The sequence below is a fragment of the Netta rufina genome (assembly GCF_964035555.1).
Source record: "Netta rufina genome assembly, chromosome: 3".
Classification (NCBI taxonomy): Eukaryota; Metazoa; Chordata; class Aves; order Anseriformes; family Anatidae; genus Netta; species Netta rufina.
Window position 1 is genome coordinate 87929127 of NC_140125.1, and position 21258 is coordinate 87950384.

At 36.3% G+C, this 21258-nt stretch overlaps 1 protein-coding gene across 1 annotated transcript in view; it reads left to right on the plus strand.

The window, feature by feature from the left end:
• Nucleotides 1-21258, plus strand: part of IMPG1 (interphotoreceptor matrix proteoglycan 1) — a gene marked incomplete at both ends in the record, with an annotated part of 58097 nt that overhangs the window by 21072 nt on the left and 15767 nt on the right. The window contains 8 exons of the mRNA XM_084283285.1: nucleotides 1516-1583; nucleotides 2368-2459; nucleotides 4535-4681; nucleotides 7098-7156; nucleotides 8992-9012; nucleotides 10318-10571; nucleotides 12614-12690; nucleotides 13883-14423. Coding sequence (XP_084139411.1) covers nucleotides 1516-1583; nucleotides 2368-2459; nucleotides 4535-4681; nucleotides 7098-7156; nucleotides 8992-9012; nucleotides 10318-10571; nucleotides 12614-12690; nucleotides 13883-14423 — 1259 coding nt within the window. The remainder of the gene's footprint in view (nucleotides 1-1515; nucleotides 1584-2367; nucleotides 2460-4534; nucleotides 4682-7097; nucleotides 7157-8991; nucleotides 9013-10317; nucleotides 10572-12613; nucleotides 12691-13882; nucleotides 14424-21258) is intronic.

Genomic DNA, 21258 nt, shown 5'->3' on the forward strand with positions numbered 1-21258 from the left:
ACATGGTTTAGGGAAACGTTCTGGATCTTCTGTGAGTTATCATGTAGAGATATTATTTGACTTTGTGAAAACATTACAGATAGAAATTTAGTTCTCACTGCATAAGATACCTAATTATTGTGTAAATCAGGAGTTGTCATACTCTTTGTTTATGCTACTAAACAGCTAGTCTGGTCCTGTGTAGGAACGCAGCCGAGCCATCTTTTCTGTTCACACTACAAGCTTTACATTGTCTCAGTTAGCATGACACTACACATTTGCAGTGCCCTCAGGTCTTTCACTCATACCAGTTTTCACTAACACTCCACCTGCATGTACTGTCTTAATAACAGATATTTCTATATAAATGTTCCTCATTAATTTCCATGGTGGGGCTTCTTTTTTTCTCCCCACTCTACTTACAACCCAAAACAACTGAAATTATTCGCGTCAAATTTTAGGAAAGAAAAATCTCAATATATGACTTAAAAGATTCTTATCTAAGGATCTAAACGTTTCCAAGAGCTACAATTAATATATATATATTTTTTTTTTTAGAGTAGAAATTATTCTACAGTCTTAACTGCAGGAAACCTTAACACATCAACTATATAGTGTACTTTTTGTACATGTGTTTATACACAACACTTCTTCCACCAGGCAAGCTAGCAGAATCAGTTCCAATTTTTTTTCATCAGCATAGAACAGTAAATGACAGAAACAATAAATAATAACACTAACATTACAAAAACAAATCCTTTCACACTTGTTATCCTGTTACTCGCCATATACTTGAAGTTTCAGCTGTCTGCCTGGTGACCATGGGAAGCATTAACCCATGAGTATTACATCCAGATCAAAATCTAAAGGTTCCTACTATCATTATAATATTGTCCCAGGAATCTGATTCAAAACTGTCTTTAGACTGATGATATTCTAGCGCAGGCTGACAACTGAACAAAAAGTCCTCCCATCCTCACCTCATATCAAAGCATGAAATGCCCTTGAAACCATTAAATGTCCATTGGATATAAAATTAGAAGGCCAAAACACTCATCAAACTATCCCAATAGGATGAGATATAGCAAAGGAGATAACCAGTTGGTTTAGACAATTTATAAGGTCTTGTTCTCATTACTGTCAGTGGTCAACTATTTATAGACTTTGAAAAGAGAAGATCCTGTGCAGTGTGCTTATTTCTGTGACTCCATCCTTCCGACTGTTCAAAGAAAATCACTCATGAAACCTCATGAGCAGACTTCCAACAGGACTGGGTAGAGGAATATATCTGATCAGTATTTTTGTTCATTGTAAGAACAAAAACCATATTGAAGAAGAGTACAGGAAGCAAATATTTCCATAATATAAAACAGAATCTAATGGTCCATTGCCCTGTCTAATCAGCTTATGAAATATTTCACTACAAATAACTTTTTTCATTTAATTATATTTAATGTAGGTGCCATTTCTACATTTTGTTACACCTTCATCATTGTCAGTACAGCACTAAATCACTCATTTCTATTTGATTGATAGGAAAGATGAAATATCCACAGAAAAAGCAGGTGGCAAAAAGCTGGAAGACATTCCTTCTGTTTCTACAGGTAAAGTCAAATCTGTTTGCTGTGTAGCTGCCCATTAAATAGAATTGCTAAAATCAGTGACTCGGATCTTAGAAGTCTGTAATTGAATGAATGCAGTAGAAGCATGACAAGTTCAGTCATGTACAATAAAAATGGTCTCGCAAAATATTCTATAAGAAGCATTTTTTGATTTCTCTATAGCATTTATTCTATGATTCTATTCAAGTGTAGCATTTCAGTTTTTCTTCACTGTCTTTAATGCATCTTATAAACTACGTTTTCACAGTTTCACATGTAGTGAGTAGAGCTGATTTTGCTTCATTTATGAAATACCATTTTTAGATGCTGCATTTTGTTAACCAAAATAAGGAAATGGATGAAAATAAACAATTACATTAGCCAGAAAGTCACAGTGATACAAAGACATTAATCTGAGTAATTGATCCATTTAGACCTACCAACACTGTTGTATGTCAGAGTTCTTTAAAAAAACATAGAAATTTATTCCATGATAATAATCTGTAAATATGAGCAGTTTGATTCAAGGAGGAAACATCCTGCATACATATTTTTAAGTGGATCGAATACGACAGAATCTTACTGATAATGACTACTAGTGTGGTAGCTTTGCCACCAGCTGGAAAACTGTCAAAGACTTGTTACTTTAAATTGAATAAATGGCCATCACAGACACAAAGATCTCTCAGGGAGCTGACAACTGACCAACACACAGAAAAGGGAAGATTTTTGTCTATCTTTGATGTGCAAACCTGTTCTCACATGATTTTATTTGAATCTCTGCCAGGTCCCCCTGGTTCATCTCTCCCTCCATATGCACCGATACCTAACGGAACGCTACTCAATGAAATTGTCAATGACACGAAGACTCCTGTGAAGGTGAGGATAGCCCATTTTTCTATCCCTCCTTTTCACTCACCTTTTCTTTTTTTGAACTCAGCTAGCAGAAAAAAAAAAAAAAAAAAAAAAAGGAGGGGCAGAAAAACAGGGAAAAACTTTTAAATGTTTAATGTTTATAAACCATTAATGTTCCCCTTTGTTACTGATAGTAGGGCTGAAGGGTTTTATCAACATCTGATCTATATCATGAATGATGGCTCTTGCATATGCAGTAGAAAGTATAAAAATATTGCAATCACTTTTTAAAGTCTTTTTTTGTTTTCTTCTTTTTTTCTTCTTTTTTTTTTTTTTCTGTTAATCGTGAGCCTGTTGCTTTTTTTACACTATTTTGCAAATTGCTTTTCATTAAAAACCTTCCAGAAGCCCTCTGGAGGCAGACTGAGATCTGTCCAGGGCCCTGGGTGGGTCACACCTCTGAGGAGCTCCAGGCAGGAACCCTTGTCTTGAATTTCTCTTCTGCTTTGCTCTAAGGTTTCTTTCTCTTTCGAAAGAGTTTACCCTTCTGGAGTAGCTCTTTGGAAAGACTGTCTGTTTTTTTTGTTGTCTGTGTGCTCTCAGCATAAACAGAGGCTCATTCCACCTCCTTCCCACTTGTGTGAACTCAGGGTCTCAGCATCACCACCAAGAATTTCAGAGTGGTAATGCTGGCCAAAACCTCACCCACCACACCACAGGAAAATGCTGCCTTTCACCATCCCACCTCAGCAAGCTTCTCAGCTCTGGAACAGGAATTACACCAGGATAATCCTAGATAAACAGTATTTTTACTGTCTGAAATTATTTCATCCTCAGGATCCAGATAAACAAACACATCTTAAAAGTCTCAACTACCTACCTGTATCTCAAGCCATCTAGAAAGCATACATGTATTGATCTTGTATTTATATTGTATAATGTTACAGAACAGTCATAGAACCATTAAAGTTGGAAAAAACCTCCAAGATCATCTGATCCAACCATCCCCCTTCCACCAATATCACCCACTAAACCATATTTTTATATACAGTGCAAAATATATTTTCCTTCAAAACAGAGGCATCATGTGTCATGACTTAGCAGAGCTGAGTTATTCAGAGCTGAGTTATGCAGAACTAATGGAGGCAGAATACATTCTTTCCTCTTTCACTTATTCTTTATTATATAAATATAGAAGAAGAAGACTTCTTCTGTAGTAAAACAGAAATAGACAGAAGGCAGTGTTTCCTGGATGGCCTCCCTGAATTATTTCCCTTGGGTGCTTGTGTTCCAAGATATGAAATTTGAAGCTGAGCACTGTTTGTGAACAAGAATTCCCTACTGATGCCATAATCAGCAAAAATATTACATTACCTTACATCTGGGATGATCTAGAAAATCTTTCTGAATGCACCCATAGTGACATTCCTTCCTGTGGTCAGGGCATGGTAGCCTGCAAAGTAATTGGCTTTTGGAGATTAATATTGTTAAAGGAAAAAAATTACTAATGTAGGCCAAAATTGCAAACTGTTTTGGGAATCAATAAACATAATAAGAGTACTTTTAAAAGCAGTAAAGTCAACTGCACAGGAAAGGTGTAACCCAGGTAGGGCCAATTCTACTTTACTATAATGAAAAAAAATACATATGTCTGAACATGATACTGTAACAGACAGTCTTGCTTGTTGACCAAAGGCATTATAAGGGTAGGATACCAACCAGCTTTCAACATTTGCTTGTACCTTGAAGTAACAAACTTTCCTCCAAAATGTCAAGTAAAGCCATAACACTTTCATGACAGTGGAAAGAAGAAGAGTTCTTTCTCTGCAAGAAATGGCTTGATTCTCTTCATCATCTTCATTATTGCATATAAAAGGCAACACTCCAGTCACAGTAATAGAAACTTGTTTGCAAAGGCAGAAGAAACAAGACAACAGATGCATCTGGGAAGCCTTGCCATTTGCAGGATATGGTTCAGAAAGCTATTTTGGGGAGGGGCCTAAAAAGGAATACTTCTATCTATTCAATACTGAAATGTAGGGAGAAAAAAATCACTTGCGTTTATTTCTCCCATTTTTTTCTCTCCTCTTTTTTTCCAGGAACTAGGAACAAATACAGTCCCAGAACTGCCTGCAGAGCAAATGGTAGAATTCAGTGTCACTCTCACTGATCAGGAGTACACAGCTGAACTTAATGACCCCAACTCCCCACAGTACCGACAACTAGCCGCCAAATTTCAGCTACAGGTAAGGAGGTTTAGTGAATGCTGAAAAGCTGGCTTTATACCTTTTTTGAGATTCATAACATGAAATTACCTTCACAGTGAAAAAGAACTAGAATCAACCATCCTCTTAAAGTACATAATTTCTATTGTCTCAAGACCTTCAGTTTTCCTTCATGTACAGATATTTTTTGCCCTTGTTTAGGCCATCTGTCCAGCTACCAAGCCAGCATCTTGGTCAGCAGTAGAGCCTCAAATAACTGATGAGGAGAATATTGGTCCAACTGTAACTTTAGGTATATAATTTGGGCTTAATCAGGAATTCATGGACAGTACTTTGTCATAATTTAATTTCTGTAATAAAACTAATGAGAAATGTAATATAAATGTTAAAAGCAATTAGCTACTGTTGTCTGAACTACTTTTCAAAGGACTTCCCATCATTTTGTTGTGCATTACCATAGTTTCTGTAAGAACTGGAACATCTGTTGTGTCTTTGTATAATTAATAATGATAACTGAATGTTCAGCTATCATTTATATAGATAGCAATTAATGACAAAATTCCCCAAAGGCTTGCTTAGTAAATTTAACAAGTTGCTCATCAGTTTCATGAGTGTTCCTCGGTACAAGCTATTTCACTATCCTGGTTCATTTTCAGATATGCATAGAAAAACAGTGAAGAAAGTTTTGGCAGAACAGATAAAAAGTGGCTTCTCTGGAGATTTCCAGTGTTATCCTCGAAAAGAACTGCCTGCTGACTTTGGTTGTCACATATTTAATGATGCAATTCAGCAATCTGACTTTTGAGTTATTTCATTAATTTTAAAATGTTGCTATAGCATGCAAGTAGAATATAAGGAAGTGCATATAGGAGGCGGAAAAATGTAAAGTTTCCTGATTGTTAGGTTATGTTCCACTGCCATGAAACTTCATCTGTCCACATTAAAGAATCCAAAGCTGTTCTTGACATGAAATATTGACTAAATAACGATTAACAGTCCAGTACTATGAAATACAGCTGATGCACTTTCCTCTAAACAATTCCACGGAGGATGCATTATTACTTGCATAATTACATAAATATTACTTCTGCACTACTTTCTAGAGTCAGACCATGCTCAAAATGAAGTAGTTACCTCAGTTCCTTTCTTACTGTCCTGTTGTGAGAGATGTGCAAAGGAATTATAGATGATACCCATTTTCTGCACTAGATATTAGCTTCTCTTATGTTTGCTGGGAGAAAAAAAAAAAAAAAAAAGAAAAAGAAAAAAAGACATCTAGGAATATTAGTGATAATGGTATTGAGATAATATCCCCATTTTCTTCTACTTCTTCACTTAACTTACCTTAGAGATACAGAGAAAGCTGTAGGTCTGACTGCACATTCCTTACCAGTTCTGACAAATGTTCACTCATGAATAAATAAGCTTTAAATTTATATGGGGTTTGAATGGAAATATACAGCTAAGGAAGAGAAAAGACCTCCACTTTTTACCTCATGTACATATAAATGATATGCTGAATTAAAAGGACCTTGTCCCTCAAAAAGTGTTTTCATTTCTTTTTAAGTGCTGAATTCCCTCAACTCCATAGGCTTTGCTAGAAGATGAAATGCCTAGATAATATGTTACCTGATACTTAACAGGACCAGAAAATGAATCAGAAAAGAAAACTGGCACTGTGTCTTTAAGAAAAATCCATCTTCTGACACAAAAGATATACATCAAATACTCTTTTTTGTTTAGCTACAACAGAAAAGGAACGATTTGTGCTTACCAAGTCAGTTGGAGTTCAAAACATTGTTAGTTATTGAGGTGCTAATAGAAACATGTTATTCTAGTCTGAAAAATGTGTACAGAATTCATATTCTCTGCTCATTATTTATTCTTCATATTGACTCTTCTATTAAAAAACATTTAATTGTACAATTGTTTGCATTTGAATTGAAAATATTCAAAGTGATTCTATTTGTATGAGACAGCTCAAACTTGCATTTTTAAAGAAGTTCACAGATATTCTAAATACATCTACATGTGGTTAGTATTTCAAAATAATTAACAGTTCACAGTTAGAGTGATCTGAATGACAAAACAATTTATGAACCAAAACAACTGAAAATAAGAAAAACATTTTATTCAATGCATCTTGCTTGACTCCCTCTGTTATGTAAACAGATGATAATCCAGTTAATAACTGCATTACTTTAAAAAAGGCACATTTCGTACTTTATTTTTTCTATTAACAGGTGATACAAGCAGCATGTACAAACCAAATATTCTCTTTAAGTTGAGCAAAGCTGATACCACAAAAAGGGCACTTAAAACTGTTTCCTAAAGCTATTTCCAAAATATGAAAAATATAGTCTAGTTATTTAATATTTTATTTTGCTTTTTAGTAGTAGAAATTATACTGGATTAACAAGTTTATGTTTTTCTACAGATGCAAAAAATATTTGAGAAGCTTCCAGGATTTAAAGAAATCCACGTATTAGGATTTAAGTAAGTAAGAAAATTGGACTCATATTTCTACTGGAAGAGACCTATTAATAGTGGAGTATGTATTACTATAAACAGAAAATAGTTCTCTGGGAACAATACAGTGACAATATGGAGAGAAGTGCAAACACATTCAAAGTGAGACTATGAGCGTTTGAATTATTAAGAAGTAGCTTTGATTCTCTTTGGGAACTAGAAATCCTACTGCAGGTGAAGTAATAAATGTCTTGAAATTGTTTGTTTGCTAGCAACATTGTATTAAGGAATTTCTTAAATGAGAAGGCAAAGAGAGTTAAGAGCATGATGATTTAGGTGGCTACTTTTTTGTGTGTGGATCCTGTGCTCTTCATAGATCAAAGTGAAGGTGCCTTGGAAAGAGAAGGTTGCAGGAGGATACATGTTCACACTTATAAAAGTTTTCCAATAGGTTGCTCCCAGGTATGTCAAACAATTAAAATGCTTTATTTTTTAATAGATTCCTGTTCTGTCTTGCCATTTATGTTAGTGTTAGCTTCCTTGTATGTTTACTGCTGATAAAAGCTACTGTATAATTTTTCAATAGAGAATCTACAATTTCTTTCAAAATCTGAATATTTCATTTGTCAATGTTTCAACAAATAACACATTAGGTAAAGAGCCAAGGGAAAACCAAATTACTAACAATAATAATAATAATAATAATAATAATAATAATAATAAAGGCAAAGAAAGAGAAGGATGAGACAGAAATATGTGGGCTTATGGCACGATACCAGGAACATTCAGCCCTTCTAATAATACTTAATACATGTTGATAATGAAATATGAAATACATTGAAGAACATTCATATCTCAATGCAATTTTAGACAAAGCATATTTCTTCCCAGCTTTTCCCTCTGCAAAATTGCTGGGAAATAGGAGAGAGAAGAGCAAAACAGAGTGAAAATGACTGCTTAACATTTTGATAATTAATGTAAGAAAAGAGAAGGCTGGCTACTGCATGACCAGCTAAGAAAATCTGTAGTAGTATCTCATGGTTACAACTTACATTAAGTAATGTGTTTCAGTCGTGACTCAGAGATCTGTGATCTGTTTAGTAAATTGATCTTAGATCTCAGGAGCTGATAAGTATATTCATCAACAAGGATGACAAGGATTGCTGCCCATCATCTATTTAGTTAGCTCATGATCACCAAAGACAGGCCTTAGATATGTTGTTGTTCATTCTCCTTTCACCGTATTTCCTCATTTATTAGCAGCATATCCCACAAGGCAATATGGACTGACATCAATTAGATGAATTGCCAGGCAATTCATCAAGGAAAATAACAGGGCATTATATTACAGAAGGTCAACATAGGCATGTCCTCCACAGGTGATTAATAGGTCATTACCCCTGTGACTAGGATCTGAGTAGGCACCATGAGTGGTTAAGAGTAATAGTTGCTACTACTGTTGTCAAAGGTATTTACTACCACCACAAAGATATAAAATAACAATGACAGTGCTCAAATTGTGTCATTTGTAGTGGGAAATAGGAAATCTATTTCAAATATTTCAGACTATCAAGGTAAAGTAAAATTCTTGTTGTTTTTTTTTTTGTTGTTGTTGTTTTGTTTTGTTTTGTTTTGTTTTTCACTCAAAACATGATGTTTTCCATTGTTTGGAAGGGAAAAAGTGTAATGATGGAGAGTAAGCTGTCATTTTCACACACAGATAAAAATTATAGATGACACACAGAAGATAAATTGTCAAGAGCTGTTTTTGATGTGCAAGTGATTTACCAGTACACATGAATCTTTGTTTTTCTTTCTTTTGCAATCCTTTATCACACCCTTTTTTCTGTGATGAAATGAAGACAGAAGAAGGAGAAAGATGGGTAATTTATCTTTAACTCATAATAAAGATAGATCATTTTATAGAGTAATAAATGTAGATAAATACATCAATAATAGGTTTTTATCTTGATGTGACAAAATGAATTGATTTGTGTTCTGCTCAGGTACAAATTCTGTGATATAAAACAGCAGGGCCAGCTTTTACTTTAATCTGAAAGGTTCATGCAAACAAAGTTTATTAGGACCTCTCTAAAGGGAAAGAAATTGACCTAAGAAAAATTATATTCAGATGACAAAAGATCTCTATCAGTCATAAACTTACAGTAAAAACAATAAGGAAACTTAAATTTTCATTTTTAATCATCTGTTTCCTAGCTGTGTTTCCATATATACATTATCTTCAATGAGTATGTAGGATTTGATTTGTTAACTCTGTTATCAGGCCAGATAGAATGGCATGAGTCACCAGCTTGATGCAGGAAGTTGCTGACTGCTACTACAAAAAAAAACTACAGCCTTTTGTTGATGTTTAGGAGTGTTGCTGAAGAATAATTTGTCTGGAACTTCCCAGAATTTCTCTTTTATACATAGTTTAAAAGGAAGGAATCTCTGCTTTTTTTTTCTGGATTCTTGCAATGTCATGTAAATGCGTAACACATACTAGGTAAGGTGAAATTCCTCTATCTCCAAGTATTTGATGCTGTAGAAAGCAATTAATGGTTTGTTATTTTTCATGTTAATTATGTAAATTTAGTATATGACAAGTGATGCATTAATAACAGGAAAGACTCAAGTCTTCTGTTGAACAAGTACATCTAGGGAGACGCTTTACACACTCATTTGAACTTTGAAAAACTGACTCCCATTGTGAAATGTGGTTTGCTTGCTGGCTGTTAAAATTAAAGATATGATAGGATTTTTGATAATCTGTAGTATAATGAATTTGCTAATCCCTTTTTATAGGTTCTTGTATAATTAATAGGTGATTATGGCTTCTATTAACTGTCAGCAGGCACTTGTGATTGTTTAAACCAATAAGTAATGAGTTCAAACCATATTACTACAGGTCTCTGAGTAGTCATCTTAGACTGGATTATGTTAGAACATTTTTTATAATCTTTCAATATTGGAATTTTAATTAAAAAGAATGTATAAAAAAAAAAAAGCTAATGTATAGCAGAAATATTTTTAAGGTAACAGGTTCATTAGAAGTAGTATATCTATGTCATTCTTACAGGAGAAAATATGTTGTGGTTGCATGAACGTTTCTGTTCATTTGTAAAAAACAGGCTTCACCCATTAACTGTTTTTGCTGCACTGAACATTTTTGCATCTTCCCCTTGCAGATCAAGCAGCACTATAGCACGATATGTGGTAAACTTTGAGAGAGATGGCTCAGAAATCAAAAGCACTGTGGATGACATCTCAACTATTGGATCAAATAAGGTTGAAAATGAAAAGACTCCGCTTTCTCCAAAGGAAGAGAGGGAGATATCAGCAACTAAACTCACAGTAACAGACCTTCAGCAACTGGTTGCCATAGCACTCCATGAAGACAGGTCCCTGCCAGTAGACCTTGGGACACTTCAGTTTACTGACGGTCAGTAGGAAGTCCAGTAGCGGGCACAAGTCTGAAATTTGCTCTTGCAAATTTATTCACCTTCAATACCTTTTCCTTTGCTTTGCTCACAGATCATTTTCATCTGATGTATCCCAGTCTCTTAAGTGTTGCACAGCATTCAAAGGATGCAGAGAACAAAGTTAAATTTTATAGCAAAATATGATTTTATATAATCACATAGCCTAACTTCCAATCACACTGAAGAATCTGTTTTTCTTGTTTGTTTAGAAAGTCTGGGTATTTTGCACACTAGGACAAAAAAGAGGAGAAGCAAACAGCAAGATATCATGAATATTCACTAAATCATTCTGATTTCCCAGTATGGACAGTCTTCTTTCTTTAATGGGGGGGGGGGGGGGGGAGGGAGGGGGAGTTTCCTCTAAACAAAACCTAGATTTCGAAAAGCTAAGCCTCTATTGTAAGCAAGTTATCTAACCTCCCATTGGAGAAACAAAGGCACACCTTAGAGTGCATTTGATCTCAATCTATAATCAGTGGCATGAATCATTTTTCTCTCTGAAACATACAGGAAGTGTAGAGACAAGTTTAGGATAGCACTAAAGCTTGTTTAGAATAGCCCTAGCAGGAGGTTGAAGGGCTACATCTAGTCCAGTAATCCAGCTAATAAGCATCCCCTTTATAGCCCAACAATAATTTTTTCAAAGCTAGCGTAGACCTAGTTTTGGGGAGATGGATCAAAAATGGGGAAAATTTTTTAAATATTTCTCATATGTCTATTTGTCAAAGTGATGTTAAAACACACACCAGATCTTAGCCAGAAAGTTTCATCTAGAAACAGAAGCATTTTTGTCCCTCTAAAAATGTTTAGATGAACTAATACGGTCAGTATTATTAAAATATCATATTTGAAGATAGATTGAAAGTGCCAAGCCAAATTTTTGTGGATATGGAACACTTTAGTAATGTCTATTTTTAATTAACTATTTCTCTCTAGTTATTTTTAATAATAAATTTCAGAAAAGCAACTTGCATGCATATCCTCCCCCTCTATTCTGCCCTGGTCAGGCCTCACCTGTGTCTAGCGTCTAGTTCTGGGCTCCCTGGTACAAGAAAGGCAGGGATCTCCTGGAAAGAGTCCAGCAGAGGTCCACAAAGATGATATGGGGCCTGGAGCGTCTTCCCTATGAAGAAAGGCTGGGAGACCTGGGTCTGTTCAGCCTGAAGAAGAGAAGACTGAGAGGGGATCTCCTCAGTGTATATAAATATCTGAGAGGTGGGGGACTGACGGATGTAGCCAACCTCTTCTCAGTGGTTTGTGGGGATAGGACAAGGGGCAATGGCTGCAAGTTAGAGCACAGGAAGTTCCACACTGACATGTGAAAGAACTTCTTCATGGTGAGGGTGACAGAGCATTGGAACAGGCTGCCCAGGGAGGTTGTGGAGTCTCCTTCTCTGCAGATATTCAAGGCCTGTCTGGACGCCTACCTGGACAGCTTGCTCTGAGGAACCTGCTTTGGCAGGGGGGTTGGACCCAATGATCTTTTGAGGTCCCTTCCAACCCCTACAATTCTGTGATTCTGTGATATGTGTTTAAAGATCTCCTTTGAGAGGGTTAAAGAAGCAACTGGGCACAAAAGCCAAAGCAGTAGGAGTAACAATAGCATAGACTGTGGGTAAAACTGAAAAAAATTTAGTCTTAATGAACAGCATGATATAATGAGTTATCATAACCTATGTGGATTTAACTGGGTGGTTCATACTTCAGCTGATTTTAATCATTCATCCATCTGTGCCTGGTTCAGCCCTCTGCAGACCTATCCCATTTATACTAAATAAAGAATACAAAGAACACTGCATATGAAATACTTGCTTTCTTAATAGCTGCCAGTTTAAATTGAAATTTATGCTTCTCTGTTCTTAAGATGTTTTTTTTTAAAAGTCTTCTTTAACGGAGAATAGTTTTAACATTGTTTTTACTGAATTTACGTTTGAAGAGTATTCAGTGTGCCATTGCTGAAATATTGCTCACTCTCTCTCCCTCTTTTTTTATTTTTTTTCAGAATCTATTAAACCACCTAGTGATTTTGATAATGATATCCAGGCCATGGTCACTATTCCTCTGGCAGGCCCTGATTTGGTGAGTTAATTCCAGTTTATTTAGTTATTTATTTCACCATGAGAAATGAACTTAAACACTGTGAAGAAGTTTGTAAATATATAGAATAATGCTCTTATGCAAAAATACATATCAAGGAAACAATGGCTCGCTAATTCAGAAGTGCATCTCAATGAGAGAAGAGCAAATGACAGGGTTAGTAAAGGTCATCTTTCTTTGATCATTTTTAAAAGGAAAGATAATGTGATTAGGATCACATGCACGAACCAAATGTTTCACATATCCCACAATGTCATGCTGAGTTATAGTTTGCAGGTTCCCGTTACTAAAGATTGCTGTTCTTTTTAGCAATGAACGTTAAAAATGATGATGAACCATAGAGAAATTTGCGTTGGAAAGGACCTTAAAAATTATCTAGTTCCAACCCCCCTGTCATGCCACCCACTAGATCATGTTGCCCAGGACCCTGCTGAACCTGACATTGAACACTTACAGGGATGGGGCATCCGCATCTTCTCTGGACAACCTGTTCCAGTGCCTCACCACCCTCTGAGTGAAGAATTTCCTCCTAAGCTCTAATCTCTATCTCCCATCCTTTAACTAAAATCATTCCCCTTTGTCCTGTCATTGTCTGCCCAAGAAAAAATTGTTCTACATCCTTTTTATAAGCCCCCTTTAAGTATTGGGAGTCTGCTATAAGGTCTTCTTAGAGCCTTCAGCCTGAAGAAGAGAACAGCCCCAGCTCTCTCAGCCTTCCTTTACGAGGTGCTCCAGTCCCTTGATCATCCTCATGGCCCTCCTCTGGACCTGCTCTAACAGCCCCACATCCTTCTTGTGCTGGGGGCCCCAGACCTGAATGCAGCACTCCATGTGGGGCCTCATGAGGGCAGAGCAGAGGGGGACAATCTCCTCTCTTGACCTGCTGGCCACTCCTTTGTTGATGCAGCCTAGGATGCAGTTGGTCTTCTGGGCTGCAAGCACACACTGCTGGCTCATGTCAAGCTTTTCATCCATCAAAACCCCCAGGTCCTTCTCTGCAAGGCTGCTCTCAATGAGTTCTTCTCCTAGTCTGGGATTGCCCCAAGCCAGGTGCAGTACCTTGCACTTGGCCTTGTTGAACCTCATTAGGTTCACATGGTCCCACTTCTCAAGCTTGCCCAGGTAATTAAAACTATCCTTTAAAACTTTTTTCCCTCTGAATTCCTTTTTTCAGGAGGATGCCATGGGTGTGGAGCTCCCACTGGGTTATCCTAGCCCACCAGCATTAGACCAAACAGGAGACATCTTGGTCAATGAATTTACAACTGAAATACCTGTGCTAAGTGGAGAGATCAGTGTACCTGAAGACTTTGATAATAATTTTGTCTCATCTGAACCTGTGTACCCTACCAAACCCCCCAGAGAAACATCTCAGGACAAATCTTCTCCAGCCACGGAAGATACCACTACTGGTTACCAAAGTTTCACAGTGCCTTTCAATGTTCTGGTTAGTACTGACAGTTCTCCAAAACCAGAAAATTCCTATTTGCCTCCTCCAGCAGATGAGTCGGCTAGCAATGACTTAGTCACAGATGACTATGAGTCTCTGACGGAGCAGGCTGTTACTCTGGCAGTTTATACTACTGGTAGCTTTACCCCACCTAATCTCCTGCAAGCCACAGATGAGAATACTGAAGCTGAGGAGAAGAAGGAACTGGCTGGAATAACAGAGCTACCTTTGGAAGAAGCTGACCAAGATAGTCTGTTTGACCAAGGTAAGGTGCTAAAAACTTTTACATAAGAAAGAATAGTAGAGGTCCACTTGTTATTATACATATGGTCATATGTAAGTATAGTAAACATTTTTCTAACTTTTCACTTTCATTTGTTAGAAAAATATTTCTGGACCATCAAAGGTGAAAAATATAATTTGCATTTCTGATGCTCACTTCAAAAAATCCTAATATATTTGACTTTGAGGTTAACAACATAAAAACAACAACAAAAATAAAACAACAAAACACAAATGCAAAGGCATAAGAAAGGATTTGTACAGGGTACTACAGTAGAAATTCAAAATTTCAAAAAGCCAGAGCAAAAAGACATGCCAGAAAAAAAAATAAATAAATGAAATCCCAGCTAGCACAAATGAGAACAATTCCAGCATTTAAAACATGGGAGGTAAATTACTATATGTTCTACAGACAGGTCTGGATGATAGCCACAAATGTGTCATGAAATAATTTATTCCAGGCAAGGTGTACTCTGGCTCAGAGAAGTTTGAATTTCTGCAAATCTGATGAATGTAAATATTAATAATAATAATAATAATAATATTTTCCATGTTTGTTTATTCAATTTTACTCATGCAATAGGAATTTAATGGTACTCAAAGATACAATTAAAAAATAATATATACATATGTGTATATATATACATACATATGTTTGAGTGGAGAGTCTGCATGATCTCACCCTAAAAACGTACATGATAGCCATGTTTTACACAGCTATAAGGAAAGTGTTTACCGTGCAAATGAAAAATGTTAGGACAAAGACTTTAGGGTCAGCTTTACGGCACAGGCACATTAGGCTTTTCCCTAGAGCAGCAAAATCTCAGTAAGGCCGATGCCTCCCTCAAATCTATCAGTGGTCTGGAAAGCCAACTTGGCCTCACTAACTCAGCATTACATCAGCAAACTTTAATTTTATTTACATTTCTAAGAAGCTTGTACTTTGTAAGATGCAAGAGGTCACTACAAACACATGAGTAGAATTAATTCTTGGGTGAATAATCAGATGTGTTTTGGCTCAGATTTTTGGCTGACTGTCTGAACAGAAAAGCAGAAGACAGGTAAGAACTTCACATGGTACTTCTAAGTCCCCAGAAATGTCATGCTTAAAGTTTCTAGGTTTGCTCTCTGCTACAGGGAATGTCCCTGCTCCCACACGACGCTCTGATCTACCCCTGCTCCCTTCTTGCTTAATCCTTGGCCTTCTGCATCCCAGCCTGCACTCAAGAAGATTCTTGGAGAGAGCACAATGAACACTCCCCCTCCTTTCATGTTCTTCCTGACTCAGCATGCACAGAATTTGCCAAAATTCCCCCCTCTTGCCCAGCATCAACCTGTAAGCCAAGGGGGAAATGCCTGTGTAGTGTTGTGTCAGTGGCACTGTTCTTTCTGGATCCAGTAAATACCACAATGTCCATTTTAAGGAATAAAGAATATAAAAGCTGCCACTTGAGATCACACACCACCACAACCCCAAGCAGAGAAGAACACAGAATACTCCATTGTCACGTTATTGCACATGGCAGTTTCTCTGGTAGTTGGAGTTAACTGTTATTACCTTTTTAAGAGTTACAGTTTTGCTGCATAAAATGCAAGGGTTTACCTTTACTGAAATAGCAGATTCTCACACATGGAAAACTCTAGATGCATTCTGTTGTGTTTTTCACTGGCAGGAATATCACATGCCATGACTTAGCATGAGCCATCCTCGTTGTGTGTGCAGGTTTATCACATGTACTAAGTAAGAAATTCCCATTCTGTACTCTTGCTTTCCTACACAGAGTTTTGAAGTGGAAAAAAAAGCAAATACTTTATGATTAACAGAGTGAACTAAAATTTAGAAAAACACTTCTTACAATAATTAACTGTGAGATGGTCCTGAAAGTTAAGTTTGTGATAAAAAGTGTTAAACAAAACTGTGTTCAAAAGCTTACTGAGAAGTCTTACAATGCTACTGATAAAAGTACAGCATACCTTTACATAACGTTTATTACTACTGTAGAAAAGCGTCACATTTGTGGGGGAGGAAAGACATGCATTTTTCATTTTATTCACTCATTGGGTTAGGGACTTACCATAAAAGTACATAAAACTACATACTTGTTTCACAATGTATGCAGAGAATACTAGATCCATTATTTTTCTTCAGATCAAAAATTGTAAATAATTTGTTGATTGCAACATTTTACCATTACTGCCTGAGTGCTTCTCACCGGATGGGAGGAGGGACACAGGAGATGGGCCTCTGTCTGGCCCCAAGGTTCAAGCTTGCTTGATTATTACCTGCTGTCAAGGAATGACCACAGTTTATTTGGCTCTCACAGGCCCTGTTACCTCAGGTCAAAATTAGCTGCTGTGTTTCTAAATGATCCTCAGAGACAATACACTGCATAGGTTAATGACTTTCAGTGTCATCAGGCAAATGTCAGGACTAAGGGAAATGTTAGGAAGGGTAATACAAATGGAAAGTTCACTGCTGGAAGAAATTCAGATTTTGTCTAGAATTTTTTCTCATATAATCAGAAAGTCAGAAAAAAATATATAATTAAAAAAAAAATTTTTTTTTGCTTCTTCTTGAAGCCATTACTGTTTGTGCCACACAACATATAATTTTTCACTGAAAAAGAATTGGATCTTCTGTATGTGTAGGTATACATGAGTAGGTTTGATATTGTAAACATCTTTTGGGACTAACCCTTTGAACACTATTTTCAGAAATTATTTGTTGCACATTTGGGTTAGAACCTATCAGTCTGCAAAACAAAATGAACTGCCTGGAGTTGTTAAAAAAAAAAAAAAAAAAAGCCCTTCTTGAAAATAAAGCCCACTATCTTGCTTGTCTTGGTTGAACATGAGTTATGTCTACAACAAGCATTAACATGTAAGAGTTCCATCATCACGTCTGCAGATTAGCGGGAGAAAAATAAGGGTTCCCTCTCTAAAATGGTGGAAAGCCACGTTAGCAATGACACATAGCTGTATTTATTATTTCTGCTTAAAATCTTCTAGTATGCAAAACATACTACATACTTAACCTAAGAGAGACGTTGAACATTATTTACTGAGTTCTTAAAAGACTAAATTGTGCATAACCTTTAAAACTTTTTCACTTTTCATAGCTTTTTCTATTCTGGCAGTGTATAGATGTACAGTATCCCCTGCATTCTTTTCTTTTTCTAGATGTTGCATATTTTATAGGAAGTAACAGAATTAGATCTGGAAATTCAAGACTTACTTAATATTTATGATAGAGGTTTTATTAAAGTCAGCAGTACCAGTGATATTAACTGTAATATTGCAAGCAAATTTTATGACTAGCAGGTAGAGAATTTTTCTAACTTTGTGCCTGGCTTCGTTTGATAGCTGCATTTCTTAGTAATCTTTTAACTTTTCACTGTTGCTGGAGTAAAAGAGCAGGAACTACTTAGATGGTGTTGTATAAGGTTGGACAGAGGGTTAGGTTTTAAAGAGTTTTCTGCAATTGTACTACATCTATTCCCATCCCATTTCCCACCCTACAATCCAAAAGATAGAGTAAATTTTCCTCGCTGCATGTTTAGAACTTCATAAAACTAAATTTACTCATCTTCAGCATGAAAGGAAGAGATGGGTAGCATAAATAGCTTAGTCTGATGTTCTTGTATGTGTCCCCATCAGCTTTGTGTTTCACAGATTGAGTTAATTGCATTGGTTATCACATGCCCGTAACTAGAGGCTAAGCATTACTACAGATTCCTGAACACTGAATGGCTAAAATCCATTTCTGTTACTTCAGTTGTACCTACCTGAAGTCATTGAGCAAAGCAATATTACAAAATAAGTAAATAAATAATCTGTCACAGCTACTGGAAAGGTAATCATGTCTGCAAATTCACACAAAATGCTCATAAATTTCTGTGTAAAAGGTCTAGGGAAAGGAGAGTAAAAATCAAGTGAGGAGTAAAATTAATAAGAGGTGTCCTTTTAAGTCATGCAGGAGGGATTTAGTAGGCTTGGGCAGGCAGTGGAAGAAATGAGCCAGGAGTAAGTGCATGCTCATTCTGGATGGTGATGTCCACGGGCAGTAATGGGGGGACCAGTGAGAATGCTGGCCAAACGGTGATGGTTATTACTCCAGGCCTTGAAGCAGACCAGAACTACCAGTAAGATACTAAGCTATCTTTAAGTAAGCCTCAAATTTGAATTTCAAGTTCTGTTTTGAGATTTCTGAAAAGAACTAAGAGAAAAGCCCTTGTATATATTTCCAAGCTTCTTACTGTAAAGTTATAAAATGCCTGGATTAGATATCAAGGTTTAAACTTTTGAGTAGTTATAAAAAAGGTTTTTCTTTGCTGTAGTGCCTTCCAAATTTGGTCTGTCATTTTCCATTTACAAACAGTGCAAGCAAAACTTCTCTTTTCTACTGAGATACCTGTTTGGTGTTTTCTAGCATTCCTCTTTCTTCTTTTTTCCCTCTGGAGTTCACTCATCACTCTCTTCTGTATGATTAAATTTCTTCGCCCTTTCTTTGCAGTCTTCCCATGACTCTACTATAAACAGTATGAGCATTCAGAATGGAAGCCCCTGATGTTACATTAGACAGCCTGTTATCTCAAAATTCAAGAAAATTTCAGCATTAAAAAAAAAAAAAAGCAAACAAATGTAAACACAGATAAAAGTGTTCATGAAGTCTGCAACAACAATCATTAAATACTTTGGCTTCCTAAACAGGAAAAAGAATTTTAGCTTGTATTTGTTTTAACTGTAGCTACTTACAGATCATATAATCTGGGTAAAGGCTTATCCTCAAATTCTGACCATTATAGAGGAAACAATATTTCTGGATATGTTATTCCAGAAGTATAGGGCAAAATAAAGCTAGCACTAAATTACTTCAGCTATTCTATGTCTTGGTCTATTCACATGTCTTGGTTTTATCAACTTCAAGAAACACTTGAGAGAAGAAGACTCTGCAGAACATATCACAATGTTTTTCCTATGAGAAAAAAAAAAAAAAAAAAAACACAGCCAAGTATGTGGTGGTCACATCCCTGTATGTGTAACTGATAAGAGACTCATTCATTTTAGTAATTGCTCTCATGTTAGTGCAGCCTTGTTGTAAGTGGCATCCTTTGATTTCTTCCTCCTGCCCAGCAATTAATTCAGTTTCATATTCCTCCTCCCTCCCTACTATTTCCTGGTAATATCTAGGGGAAAAAAAAAAAATCATCTTTTGGATGTTTGGGGATTCTTTCTGCCTCTGGTTCATCCCCAACTACCTGAGGGCTGTCTGTGGTTACAATAGCTTTCTATTTGGCATAACCAGCATTGGGGTAATGGAAACGAAAACCCCATTACTTCTAGCAAGAATGGCTCCAGATGTTCCCAGGATTGGAATTTACACTTTCTTTGTGCCAGGAATGCTGACCAGTTTATTCACGTCACTGCTTATACAGGGTAAGAACTCCTCTGTTTTTCTTGCCTGTTTTTCTACTTTTCTTGTTTTGTTTTTTTGATATTTAAATGACAGAGGTTTCTCAACGTTCTCTTTCATCAGATTCTCTTGGTGCCCTTTCACTGGTTGCTTGCTGATTCAGATGTGCAAAGAATGATTTTCATGAAGGTGCTGCTTTAGTCTGATGATTGGAAGAGTGAGCAGGTAGGTGTAACTGTGTGATTTTCTCAAGCATTATAGAAAAGATTGATAAAGTTATCATTAATTGAATTGACTGAATTGAAGATGAGACTAAATGCAAAAGTTTCAGCAGGTCTATATTAAAATAAAACAGGATTAAGAAAAAAGTTCATTGTATGTGCATGATCAAGCTAGAATTACATATTCAGAGTACTACAGGTATCCTGAAAAGTCCTAAAGGTTATGTAGTAGTGATCAGCGTGTGACCAAAATGTGGTGAGAGCTTGCTGCTCACACGTAGTAAAAAGCTATATGGATCCCTTTTAGTGTACACTGTAGTTATTATTGTTAAGTGTTTAAACTGCTCCCTGACAATAGCGCTCAATATTTAGACCTGTTCAAATTCAAACTTCAACCATAATTATATTTTAATTTTATTAATATTTTAACAGGCTAAGTCAGCCCTAAGGTATCTGGTCCAAAATGATTATCAATATCACTAAAATTGAAATGCATACTTATGATACAATATAGTGTAAAATTAGTAGGATTTTCCCAGATAGATACTTTCTATCTCTCTCTTGTTGCATTTTAAAACTATGAAAAGAAAAGCAGATTACCTATATCCAAGGCGCACTAGTTTAGAAACATAAAATTGTCTTCATCCTGTGACATTCACAGAATCACAGAATTGAAGGGGTTGGAAGGGACCTCAAAAGATCATTGGGTCCAACCCCCCTGCCAAAGCAGGTTCCTCAGAGCAGGCTGCCCAGGTAGGCGTCCAGACAGGCCTTGAATATCTGCAGAGAAGGAGACTCCACAACCTCCCTGGGCAGCCTGTTCCAATGCTCTGTCACCCTCACCATGAAGAAGTTCTTTCACATGTTGGTGTGGAACTTATTCATTCCATTAGTTCCCTGTTTTTCAAATACAGGTAATGATATAGTATGGAATAATAATAATAATAATAAAGTGTACAGTGTTTTCATGCATCTTTGCATATCTAAAAGTACTCATATGATGACAAGATCTTAAGATAGTCACAGGTTATAACTTTCTAATTTCTTGTTTGTCTTTTCTGTTTTTAGGTCTTTGGGTCAACATTCTACTTGAATGTGTATCATGTGACTTCTATTTTGTTTTTACCATTTCACAAACTAATAAACTTATTTGATTGGGCCATGACCTACAAACATTTGCTCTT